We start from the raw sequence: 12,431 nt of genomic DNA, 5'->3' as shown, positions 1-12,431 counted from the left end.
TATTGTCTCTGTTTCCACAAATGTACATTGGAAGTACACAGACACAGCCTGTCTCCTGCCCTGAATGATGGGGGTGCAGTTGCTACCCATGATAGGGTGTTTACACAGGCAACTAGAGCGAGCCGTATGGGCAAGTGCAGGGATCGATCCCAAGTGGAGGTCCTGGTGCCTGTGACATTTCCTTTTCAGTCTCAGGGCCCCCTTCATCCCTGCTGCTCACACTGAATGCTGAGGACTCTCCCCTGCCCCTCCTCCTCGAGTTCCTCATTGCTTCCTCAGCAAATGCTGTCTTTCCTTTCAAAAGGCATCCAGCGGCTCTGCTTTCCCACCCCCATTCACACTCTCCAGCTTTCCTGAGCAGAGCAAGCCAGAGCCCCGCACAGATCATACAAAAATGCCTGCTTGGCTGCTCCCTGCCTGGCTCTCCATGTCCATCCTCTCTTTTCCACCTGTCCCTCCTTTCCAGACTGCTTTCCTGACCGCTCTGCCTAAATAAGAGCTTTGTGTCTTCCAGTCCCAGCTGTTCCCTCTGGGTTTGACTGCAACCGGCACCTCCAGGGCACTCAGCACTGGCTGAATAAAGGAATGTGAGGGGCTCAGGCCCCCACATCTAAAGTGTCAGCACATTTTCTGGCCCCTGTTTCAAACTCACCCATGGAACCCCTGAGCTGGTTACTTAGGTCGCCTCATAGGTCCTTGCAGGTCCCTGGGGTGTCTCTAAACTGGCAGCCACTCACGCAGCTTCCAGAGTTCTGGCCAATTGGAGGCAGAGCAGCACTACAGCACTGGCCCTACCGACGACGACTACGACGACAAGGGAGCCCTAGTTCAGCATCAGGCTGCCATGTGACTGTGTGTAGAGCTGATTTATCTTCGTGGGGAAAGTGGTAGAAGGGGCACTGCCCAGGGAAGTGTCCTTCCCAACTGCACTGTCGCTTTTCAGGCCAGAGCTGACCTGTGCTCTAGCCTGTCTGGACTCTTCGGTGACCCTGTAGACTACCCTCTACTTTGGGCCCCTGTTCCTGGTTGGGGGACTTGTCCTTCCCTCCCAGCACCAGACCTGACTGTCACACCATGCTCTCTTCTCACACCCCTTACTGTGTCTAGGAGACTCTGGACCTGACCTTGCTACTAAGGGCCCAGCTGCCCACTTAGACACGAACTAAAGGCTCTGTCTGACTCCCGGGCTGCATCCCATTTGGTTTGCTATGACCTTGAACCTGGCAAACACCACCTGGTCAGAGTGAACAAGCACTACCTGATGCCAGGCCTTACCTGCTCACAGAGAGAACGCAGGCCCATGTCCTCCAGACGGTCCAGCTCGAAGGTCTCCCCCAGCATAGGGTTGAAGGGCTTGGCAATGCGGTGCACTGTGGTGGAGTAGGAAGATACAGAAAAGGCAGCTACCAGGCACATCTGCTCCACTGAGTTGGTACAGTTTACTGCCTTGTCCAGCAGGTGGTGGTACTCTAGGTCCTCTGTAAGTCGCTGGAGCATGGACAAGGGCTCATTGAAGTTCACCTGCGGGTGTTGCAGGAAGAAACAGCAGTGTGACCCTGCCTTTCTCTGACAGTGTGGGACACCCCTGCTCTGGTGGCATCTTCACAGTGAGGTTCCATGTCCAGAATGTCCTGCCTTCCTTTTGTTTTTTGTTTTGTTTTGGTTTGGTTTGGTTTTTCGAGACAGGGTTTCTCTGGGTAGCTTTGGAGCCTATCTATCCTGGCACTCACTCTGGAGACTCACTCTGGAGGCTGGCCTCGAACTCACAGAGATCTGCCTGCCTCTGCCTCCCAAGTGCTGGGATTAAAGGCGTGGGCCACCAACGCCCGGCTCCTGCCTTCCTTTTCCCCTCGCCAAGTGTCACATGCTAACATGCCACTTAGTGCCACCCTGACGATGTGCATTGTCTACTCCACAAAAGCCATGGCATCAGGCTACCATGTGATCAGAGCTGGGTCATCGGGCTCAAAGCCAGAAACAGTGAGTCCAGGGGCCGAAGATGGAGGACATAGATTCTTCTTGTTTGGAACCATGGACTAGGTGTTCTGTCAAGGGCTCTTGTGCTATGCAGGACAGGTGGGAATTGGCTCTATTAGCTTCAGACAAGTCAGGGCTATGCTCCCCTGGAAAGTAAGCATTTCCTGATAATATTATCCTACTCTACCCTCCAGATATATATATATATATATATATATATGTGTGTGTGTGTGTGTGTGTGTGTGTGTGTGTGTGTGTGTGTGTGCGCGCACGTACACGCAGGCACACGCGTGTGCTATGATTCAGCTGGGCACTGTGGACACAGAGACCAGAGGTATGAAAGGACTCATGTGTCACACAGTAAGGAGCCCCCAAGTTCTTCCTTGGAGAAGATATACTACAGCCTAGTGACATAAGGACTCCAGATGTCCTTGGATGTCTGTATGATCTTACTGAGACTCCATTTGCCAAGAGTGTACCAGAAGCAGCCTCTGGCAGGAAGGACTACCTCTTCACCCTCAAAGCCTACTTATCTCTGTCACCCCCATTTACCATGTGAGGACAGTGGGGACACTATTGGTCTTTATGGAGTCCCCCAGCTATAATCACATAGAGCTCTGACTTGGCTCCTTCCTTTGCAATTTGAAGGTCCCTGTTTTCTGTGGGGCCATCTAAGGAGCATGAAGATCCAGTCACACACCCCTCAGGTTTCAGGAAGAACCCTGTCCCCCGAGAGTCTCATGTTGCACTACATCCAAGGAGCCTCGGGATCCCTGCCCAGAGGTGCTTACCGGCATGGGGATCCGGGAAAGCTCTCGGCCAATGCAGTTCTTCATGATGCTCCAGAGGTTAAGGCTGTAGTTGGGCTTGTCAGGGATGCGGACTCGCCTCTTGACTTTGCATGAATCCTTGGGCACAAATGAGGCACCATCTAATACCTGCCAGAGAAGCAGCCATTCGTTCAGCAGACCCCCAAGCTCCCTGGCCCTCTGAGTCCAAGCACTTGCTCCTGACCCTCCAAGAACTGGTGGGAAGCCATATGATGCCACACTGCTCAGTGATAAGGGCAGAGGCCACCTCTGCCTGCCACATGGGACCCAAAGGTGGCCCTGAGCTTGTAGTGCTGACACCTCCCCAACCCTGAAACTGAGGTGCCTGGTCACCTCTTGGCTCTTGTATGCTCCCACCTCACGTACATTATCTGCTGAGGTCCAGTCCACAGAGGTTGGCCCAGATCCACCCTCGGCTTTTCTGCAGGAAATGGAGAAGCAAGTTACAGACAAATTCTGATATCCACCTTCTACCTTCTACCAAGATAGCACTGAGGTATGAGGGCAGCTCAGAGGCATCTTACCCAATAGCCCATGTCTAGTTTGGGACACTGAAGGCTGAGGGACCCAGGCAGTGATCTGGGGAGGCCCTATCCACCATGATTGCTCACTACAATAAAGTCCCATCCATTAGTACTTGCTGCCTAGCAAAGCCCTTGTCTAGAGTCCTTGTACCCAGGACCAAGAAGAGGGCAAGTGGTGAGTGCCGTGTCTGGGAGAGCCTAGTAGAAACCCATGACCCCATTGTCCCACAGACATAAAGTGTGTCTTTATCTGCTTCCCACACTGGTCCTCAAGTGCTGGGATGGATCTGATGTGCCCCTGATCTCCTGTCACTTGTGGGATATATTGCCACAGCAGGGACACCCAGGCTGAAGGCCCGGGCTCTAGGATTCTACTGGCAGCCAATGTGGGTCTGCCAGGCAGCTAAGGCCTCAGGAGATAGGCAGAAAGACCAGGGGATTATAGGGAGACCAAAGCCCTCAGGGTGAGGATAGCAGGACCACCCTGGTTGCAGAGTCATAAAGATAGAACTCTGATGGTGGTAGGTGGACAGAAGTTCAGAAGGCCCAGGCTATGCTAGCTGTGGGTTAAAATGCTACTGAGATAATGTCTTTACCTTTATGTAGCCCTGGCTAACCTGGAGCTCCCTGGCCTTGAACTCACAGAGATACACTGCCCCTTGCCTCCAGAGTACTGGGATTAAAGAGGTGTGCCAAGCTCCCCTCTCTCTCTCCCTCTCTCCCCCCCTCTCTCTCCCTCCCTCCCTCCCTCCCTCTCTTCCTCTTTAGTGTTTCTGGGAAATAGAGTTTCTGAGCTAAAAACACACTGCAGGCTAGACAGCCCTTTTTCCCAGAAGACACTGGGACAAGAAAATGATGGAGCATGCTGGTCCATGGAGGCCTCAGCTACAAGTTGTTATGATAAATCTTTTTGCCAAAAGCCATCCGAGCCCTACCGCCATGTGGGCACTTTCCACCAGCTGCTTGAGTTTCGCCCACTGAGTTAGGGCCCCAAATAATACATAGAGACTTCTATTTGGTACAAATGCTGCTTAGCCAATGACTAGGATTTCTTATTTGTTAGCTCAGTCTTAATTATCATAAATCTATATATTTTATAAGACTTATCTTATTGGACGCCTTCCGCTGGCATCCTCATCCCCGGGATCACATGATGGCTCCAAGCAGAGAGCAGGAGGAAGAACGAAGGGGAAAGGAACCATTTCTTGCTTGTCCTTGCTTAAATATGAGTCTCCCTGCTATGTCACTTCCTGCCTGGATCATTTCTTTATTACATTTCCCAGAATCCTCCTTGACTCCTAGTCCCATCTAACTTGCTGCCTCATTGGCCAAACAATATTTTATTCAACAATCAACAAGATGAACATACATAGAAATACATCAACAGGTCAAGAAGGAATGGCTGTCACCAGCCTGAGCCCCTGACCACAGCTCCTGTCCAGCACGTCTACTGCCCATTTTCCTGCACCTGTTTTGTCAGTGCACACCACACCACGGGCCTTTCCTATGGACCTGACAGTATGACTCCCTCATTGGTCACTACTGTATGTGAATCTAGAAACAGCCCAAATGAGGAGGCTCTTATGAAACGGGCTTGACAATAGAGAACAAGACTGGGCATCTTGTCTGTTCTCAAATGATGTCACTGGAGGGGGTGACAGGTGTCTGTGCTGATTTGAGCAGCTGGGGTTTGTTTAATTCACCGTCTCCCTCCAGGCTGGGAGTGATCTAGCCAATACCCTGGCTAACCTTCAGGTACAAACCATTCAGTCACATTTTTGTTTTAATGTAACAAAGAATAGAACATACATGTAGGGGAAGCTGTAGCCACGCCTACTTAGGGGCTGGCTACAGGTGTGCCTGACGACGCTTGTGAGGGCGTGGTTAGAGAGACGTAGTGTGACTGCGTTTGCGCTTTCGGTTTCTCTTTGCTTCTTGCTGTACAGACTGCTGCCGCGCCGGCTGGCTAGGTCGCTCTGTAAGTAAGGCTTTTCCCTATTAAATACCCTTATATTTCTATCTGACTCCGTATTGGTAATTTCCTACTATACATACACAATACTATCTTGCCTGAGATTGAAAGAGTACCCCAAAGTGTACAGCTGGTCAAAAAGCCCTGCGTAGCTTAAGAACCAGCTGGAGACACTACCCCAGTGAGGGGGACCCCCCAGCGGGGCTACAGTGGCCATTCTCTGCTCAACAAGCATCCTACCTGTCTTCCTTGGCTTCCGTGATTACGGTGATGAAAGATGTAGAGTCCTCCATGGCGTCAAAGTACTCAGTATCTTCATCTTCTTCACTGTTCTCTCCTTTGGAAGTCAAGAAGCTTCCTAGACACACAGAGCCACTCAGTTTGCAGCCTCATGCTGACATCTATCCCACCCGCCTCGCCTGCCCCACTTCAGACATCTGACCCTGGTTGCCCTGCACTGTGACTGCTTGACATGCTTTGACTGGATAGGGCATTTTCTTTCCAACTCATCATTGCTCAGACACTTCCAGAAACTTCCTGATTGGTCCATGCTTGCTCAGTCTGCCTGTGGCCCAAATTTCCTGCCTAGGGGACCTGTGATGCCCCTAGCCTGATGTTAGGTAGGTGGCCACCTGACATCTGGGCAACCCTGGCCCAGAGAGAACAGCTGGGCTCACTGAACATTTGAAACACGGTGGGTAGGGGCAGTTTCCAGTTGGTGGCAGGCATGGGAATACAGCACCACTGATGGCAGTCTGTACTCCTCAGGACAAACCCACATGACATGAGGTCACTTTAAGGGACAGGTTTATGAGGCCTGAGAGGCACAGTGGGAAGAAAGTAGAGCCAGCTGGGAAGAGGGGCTGAGTGTGTGGCTGGAGTGTGCCCGCCCGCCCTCCCACCAGCCTCGCTTTCACACGCACCCTCGCTGAGGCTCGTGCTGGGGTTGGCTGGCCCACCAGGGGTGTTACAGAAGGCCCTCTCAAGGCTGTTGTGCTGCTTGGCCAGCTGCTCAATAGTTTCCTCCAGGTGGACGCGCTGCTCCTGCTCATAGTTCAGAGCCCGCTGCCATTTCCGGCTGTGAGTCTCTGCTAGTTCCAGGAAGTCCTTGCAGGCCTGAGAAGGACCAAAGGCCATGTATGCCTTAGACTGTGGCATGGTCAGCTTGTCTCAGCCAGGTTCCATTTGGAGCATGCCTGGTCTATAGTTACTGCCTTCCCCTATTGCTCCTCATGGCTAGGTCCTCAGCTGACTGCTGGAACATCCTTACTGGGTGCTAGGTCCCCAGCGGGACCCAAGAGGGTTTGTTTGCCTAACAACTCTAGGTTATGATTTATCCTAGCAGAGAAATCACAGTGGTGGGTCTTCAAGAAGCTAGTCATATATCCAGTCAAGAGCAGACGAGAAACAAGTGCATGCATGGCTTTGCTTGGCTCAACTCCATTTCTCTGCTCTTACATAGTTCAGGAATCCCTGCCTAGAGAATGGTGCCACCCACACTGGGCTGGGATCTTCCCATATCAGTTAACTCAAGACATTCACCCACAGATGTGCCCACAGGCCAACCTAGCACAGACAATCCCCCACAGACATGCCCACAGGCCAACCTAACTCAAGACAATCACCCACAGATATGCCCACAGGCCAACCTAGCACAATCATCCACAGATGTGCCCACAGGCCAACCTAGCACAATCATCCACAGATGTGCCCACAGGCCAACCTAACACAGACATTGAGACTCTCAGCTAATTCTAGCTTGTGTCAAGTTGACAAACAATTAATCACACTGCTTTTAAGTTTTCTCAAGTCTGTGGCCTAGTATGATATCTGATTCTTTTTACATCAGTAGATGGTTCCACTCTTATGCAGCACGGTTGGCTCATCAGCTCTGGTCTCAGGTGTCCCTGCAGAGCATGGTCTTCGGTAGCAACCACCAGACGTGCCCTTTAATGGAACCTTTAACCCAGCACAAGGGCATGGCTCCCGGGCCCACACATACCTGAGTGTTTACAGTTGCCACTTCCCCAGCACTGCTTCCCACCATCATTGCACTAAGCCACCACACCCCTGGGTGTCATGTGTGTTGCACACTGTCCATAGGACATAGGAGCAACGTAATGCCATTTCAGAGGGTTGTCGGGAAGAACAGTGGTGACACAGAGCGTGGAGGGCCCACTCTCTAGATATGACCTTGTAGGCCACCAGCTGCATCTGCCAAAGCACCTAGTGCCCATGCCCTCAATCCCTGGTCTCCTCAGACTGTCCTTCCAACTCGGCCCAGGAACCCACCTAGCTCCTGCTAAGGCCAGGTCCACTCAGCTGCTGGCCTCTGTGCAGTTGCATGCCCCTGACTTTGTTTCTGCCTCTACTAACCCTCTTCCCTTGGGATTCCTGAATGGCAGTAAGTGTAGCAGAATGCATACCAGCCCAGTGAATACTTCAACTGATGGAAATAGCTGAGGATCAGAGGCACCCTGGGAGCTCCTCAGGCCAGATGGACCAATGACCAGCCCTCCAGGGTAGGCAGACTCCCCATAGCTCGGCATCAGGTACCATTCTTTTTTTTTTTTTTTTGAAGATTTTATTTATTTATTTATTATGTATACAACATTGTGCTTCCATGTATATCTGCACACCAGAAGAGGGCACCAGATCAGGGCATCATAACAGATGGTTGTGAGCCACCATGTGGTTGCTGGGAATTGAACTCAGGACCTCTGGAAGAACAGTCAGTGCTCTTAACCTCTGAGCCATCTCTCCAGCTCTCAGGTGCCATTCTTGTTTTCAGCTGTCTCTAACACTCCATGGACAGCCTGAGCCTTGGTGGCCTTCCTGGCTTCCTGATAGGAACCCAGTGTAGTGCCTGAGAGCTGGTTACCATGCTGCTTCTTTAATAAGTGTAGATCTAGATGTCTTCCTCCACCACCTTCCTGCTGAGACCTATGGTGTAGGGTAGGGCAGGGTTCTTCCTTACCACATCTGAAGAGGTGGAGGTTGACCTGAGACACAGTGTGAGCTACCCAGGGAAACCAGAAGAGCGGGGTGATCCCTCACATTTTCCCATGATGCCCCTTGACTGAGGCCCTAGGAGAAGGCACTGCCCAGGTCAACTAGCGGGTTGGGAATTGGAATCTGTCCCCTCTACCTGGCCGAGCCACCTCCCACCAGGAAGCCCACACAAGGTCCTCTCGATTTAGAGCGAATGTACTGAGGCCTGTTGCAGCTGAGAGCTAAAGGATCCCTCCCTCCATCATTTTCCAGGTTCTTCCCAGTGTGTGGGAATCCTGGCGGCTCTGTGGAAGGCCTCTGCCCCTGCCCTTGCGCCCCAGCGTCTGTCCCGTCACACTCAGCCACCCCTCTAGAGCACCTGACTCACATCAATGAGCATCAACACAGAGGAGGATCTGTGCTCTTTCACATAACTCAAGAGATTTAAAACAAGACCCATGAAGGAGGCACATGACAACCATCAGATGGTAGCTCAAAGTCATGGCAATAAGTCCCATAAGCTCACATCAGAGGCTGTGTGGTGTGGGCTTCCCCACCCATCTCCCGGGCAGCACTCCTCAGCCCTCCTGTGCCTCACTGCATAGTTAGCCTTTCTGCCCACCATGAACTCCCACCTGCTTATTCCCACAAGTTCCTGACATGGCAGGCCTTCCTCAGCCTAGAGACAGACAGGCCATGCTCACAAACACAGACAAAAGTAGCCATTTTTCTAGCATGCACAAGCAAGGGGGAAAATATGGGCTTGTCCACAGCCATAGGGAGGTGTGTGCAGGGGCGGGGTCTGAGTCCCTGTGTATGTCACCTATGTGATTTCCAGGCACACAACCAGTGCTGCTAGCTTACGCTGTGAAGCTGGATCTTTATTGCTGCCCCCAGATCTCTTGACAGCACAGATTATATGGGATCCTCTGCTCTTCCAAAGGCAGAATGGAGCTTGAGGGAAATGCTTACTCAGAAGGATGTTGGGAGTCATCTTTAAGCGGCAGGTCCCAGCCCTGCCCTCAGGGAGAAGGGCTGCCTCAACAGGGAGAAAGGGAGTCAGACACCCCACAGATAGCTGGGCCTCATTTGAACTATGTGACTAGAAGGAGAACATGTAAATTCCAGAGTGTCACAGGTGGCTGTCCCACACTAAATCAAGGAGCTCACTTGGCTGGATCAAGGTGGGCCCGGGGCTGTTGTCACTGCACCAGTGAGGCTTCTTGCCACAGGTGGCCTGTGCTGGTTGGTTGTGCCCCCCTCCCCCAGCCCCAACACACCTACCTGATATCCATGCCCAGCTCCCAGGGTCTTCTCTGCTGCCACTGGCCTTCTGCAGGCCTCATCCTGGCCACACTTAGAGACAGCCTGGCCCTGCTGCCCTGGAATGCTGAGCTGGGCAGTACCCTGAGGGATGTGCTCACTAAGCTGGATTAAGCTTGGGGCCCATCAAGGGGGGGGGGGTGAGGGAAAGGTGGGGGAGGGGTAGCAAAAGCTTGGCTGACCTGCCAAGGGTCACATTTCCCATGAGGTTCTTTCTACCTCAACTATATCTAGGACCAGAGAGTTCCTTTCCACCCATCAGCAGGAGATGGCTGACCCAAAGTCCTCCCATTCAAGCCCATGGGCTCACATCCTGAGTCCATGGAGGCAAGGTGAACTGAGTCCATCTGGGAGCCAGAGCCGATGTCTGGGCCCCACATGGGCACTGTCTTGCTTCTCATCCTGTTTAGTCCCTCTACCTCTGAGAATTCAGCATCCTTGTGGGATGAAGGACCTGACTTTGGGATGCCTGTACAGTCTATGATTCTGTTGGGTCAATTATCCCTTGGGATTGGGATGAGGTTTCCATTCCCAGGCACTGCCCCTTCCTCCAGTTCCCTGGGGTTGTGAAAGGGTGACAGGGAACATGGATACTCCTTAGGGGCAGAGATGCAGGGTAGGGCTCTGCGCTCCCTGTGGGGAAGCCTTGGGGCCTATTGAAATGTCCCAACCCAGACTGAGAACCTCACAAAGGCCACCTCCCATGTGGACCTGGCCCCACTTATCTCCAGGGTGGAAAGTTTGAGCTTTGCCCACCCACTGGGGACTCTCCCTTTCTTCTTAGCAGGTGTTCATGGGATATACAGTTTCTGACCTGGAAAACTCTGCCCGCTGTACCCAGAAGGGTAAACTCTAATCGCTTTTGCTGTCCCTAATCCTAATCCTGCCAGTGACCTCATGGTTCCTCACACAGGCAGGAGCAGCAGCCATGGGGTCAGCCCGCCTAGGCCCTCTGCCTGGCCTGTGTGTGGCCCATGGCAGCCTCTCAAGCTCATTGGAGGTCTGTGTAGTGAGAACCCTGCTGAGCCTGGGTATCAGTGACCATGGTTACCTTTCTCCTCCTCGATATTAGGAAGGTAGCAGAGGACGACTGGGAGCTAGGATGAACAGCCATTGGGCTCACATAGGAGGTGGGATATGGCCAGTTGTCCAGAGGGAAGGTCCAGTCTGTGTGGCTGGCTTTGTCTTCAGCCATGCGTCCACAATAGAACCTGATAACCCTGGGCGTGGGGAGGATGGGAGGAACGGCTGTTTCCATTTGTGGCTAGTCCAGGACCTGCTAGGACCTGCCATGCATCTGATATATGTTCTATAGAGGTACTTGTGGTGTCTCAGGTCCTGGGTTAGCCGGGGGTTGAGGCTGCCTAGCTACCATGTTGATCCTCATGTGGCCCCAGATTCCTGGAGATATCCTTGCTTTTCAATGGCCTGGGAGCTCAAAGGTGGTAAATGGAAAGGAAATGACAGGGACACAGTCTCCCCAAGTGCCCCCACTTGGCCAGAGCCAGTAGGCACACTGGGACCAAAAGGGTCCTACGTTCCCACTGAGGAGCAGCTCGATGGCCCTGTGTATACAAGAAGCTCAAGTTGAATACAACCTCACAGGTGGGAGGGAGCAGTGCTGCCTGAACCAGAGGTTACTATTTTGGAAGATGCCTGCCCATCTTGGTGTCCAGAGTCAAGAGTGGGGACCCCTGAACTTGTAATTGGAGTACTGGGGTCCGTTTAGAGCCCCTGTGACCTGGTGAAGCCGCTATGCTGTCATCATTCCTTCTTGGTCCCCCCTCCTCCCCAGGTCAAGCTCTAGGGTATCGAGGCCAGCCCACCCTGGTCTGGACAGCATGGTCTGGGTAACACCAAGGTTCTAAACCTCCCCTGACCTAGGCGGGCCCTCCTGGCTGTGACGCATGTTCAGTGTTGGGGAGGCAGCTCTATGCTCCAATTAAAACTCCAAAATAGCCTTTCCACATTCAAAATAGTTCACCCCTTGCAGGCAGGAATGCGCACCATCTGGCTGCTGGTTTACCAGCTGATTTCAGACAATTCTGGAATCTATTTTTAATCCACCTCCCTAGACCCTAAGTGAGCAAGCTGTCAGGGACAGCATGCTGGTCAGCTAGCAAGAGCCTGCTCCATGGTCCCACAAGGACCAGGGCAACGCTGCATCTCACACCTATGGCCTGCTGGGCTGGCCCAAGGAGCCCCATATGCCTTCTGGTTGGCGAACCAAATGAGGCTTTGGGAAAGTCTCAGCCATTCCCCTTCTGTTACTTTCCTTTTTTGTGTGATTGCCCCAAATAGAGACCCCTCATGGCTTTTTAATTTCTATGAGGTTGAAGTACTCAAAGGTGAGAAATGTACACATCTGCCTGCCCTAATGTCCCATCCTGGTATCTGTCTCCCCTTAATACCTCCTATACCTCCCTTACACTCTGCCATTGCAGCCTTCTTCAACTGGCTCTTCCTTCCAGGTCAAGCTGATCAGGTGCCCCTACTCCATGGGCTCTCCCCACATTCTTCTGTCAAGATTTTCCAGGTTCCCACTACCCCTCCTGCCAGCTCTTCTGGAGGGGCCTGGCTGTGTCCTGTGAGATGCTTGCTTCCTTGGCAAACCCAGGAACCCAGAGGTCAGGGTTAGTCCTGCCTCCTGCTCTTTATCCCTAATGTGTACTTGGATGATCTCCAGTCTTTTATGGGGCTCCCCCTTGAGCCAGCTCTGCCACTTGTTGTCTGTACAAGCCCTCTTATGGGGAAAGATTCTGAGGAATCCCTCTGGAACTGGACTAAGTGGTGGATGTCAGAGAACAAGCATCC

The 12,431-nt window shown here is 52.5% G+C and overlaps 1 protein-coding gene across 3 annotated transcripts in view; it reads right to left on the bottom strand.

Moving 5' to 3' along the window:
- The window catches only part of Osbp2 (oxysterol binding protein 2), a 144,645-nt gene that overhangs the window by 8,235 nt on the left and 123,979 nt on the right, over positions 1–12,431 (bottom strand). For 2 of the 3 annotated variants that reach the window (XM_027387292.2, XM_035452726.1), the window contains 5 exons: positions 6,227–6,419; positions 5,544–5,661; positions 3,174–3,228; positions 2,769–2,915; positions 1,276–1,521 (listed from right to left, as the gene is read on the bottom strand). In XM_027387292.2, coding sequence (XP_027243093.1) covers positions 1,276–1,521; positions 2,769–2,915; positions 3,174–3,228; positions 5,544–5,661; positions 6,227–6,419 — 759 coding nt within the window. Of the gene's footprint in view, positions 1–1,275; positions 1,522–2,768; positions 2,916–3,164; positions 3,229–5,543; positions 5,662–6,226; positions 6,420–12,431 lie in introns of all 3 variants that reach the window. The other variant, XM_035452725.1, reaches the window with a different exon arrangement.

The sequence above is a fragment of the Cricetulus griseus genome, assembly GCF_003668045.3.
Source record: "Cricetulus griseus strain 17A/GY chromosome 1 unlocalized genomic scaffold, alternate assembly CriGri-PICRH-1.0 chr1_1, whole genome shotgun sequence".
NCBI classification, from domain to species: Eukaryota; Metazoa; Chordata; class Mammalia; order Rodentia; family Cricetidae; genus Cricetulus; species Cricetulus griseus.
This window is presented reverse-complemented; position numbering and strand designations above follow the sequence as displayed.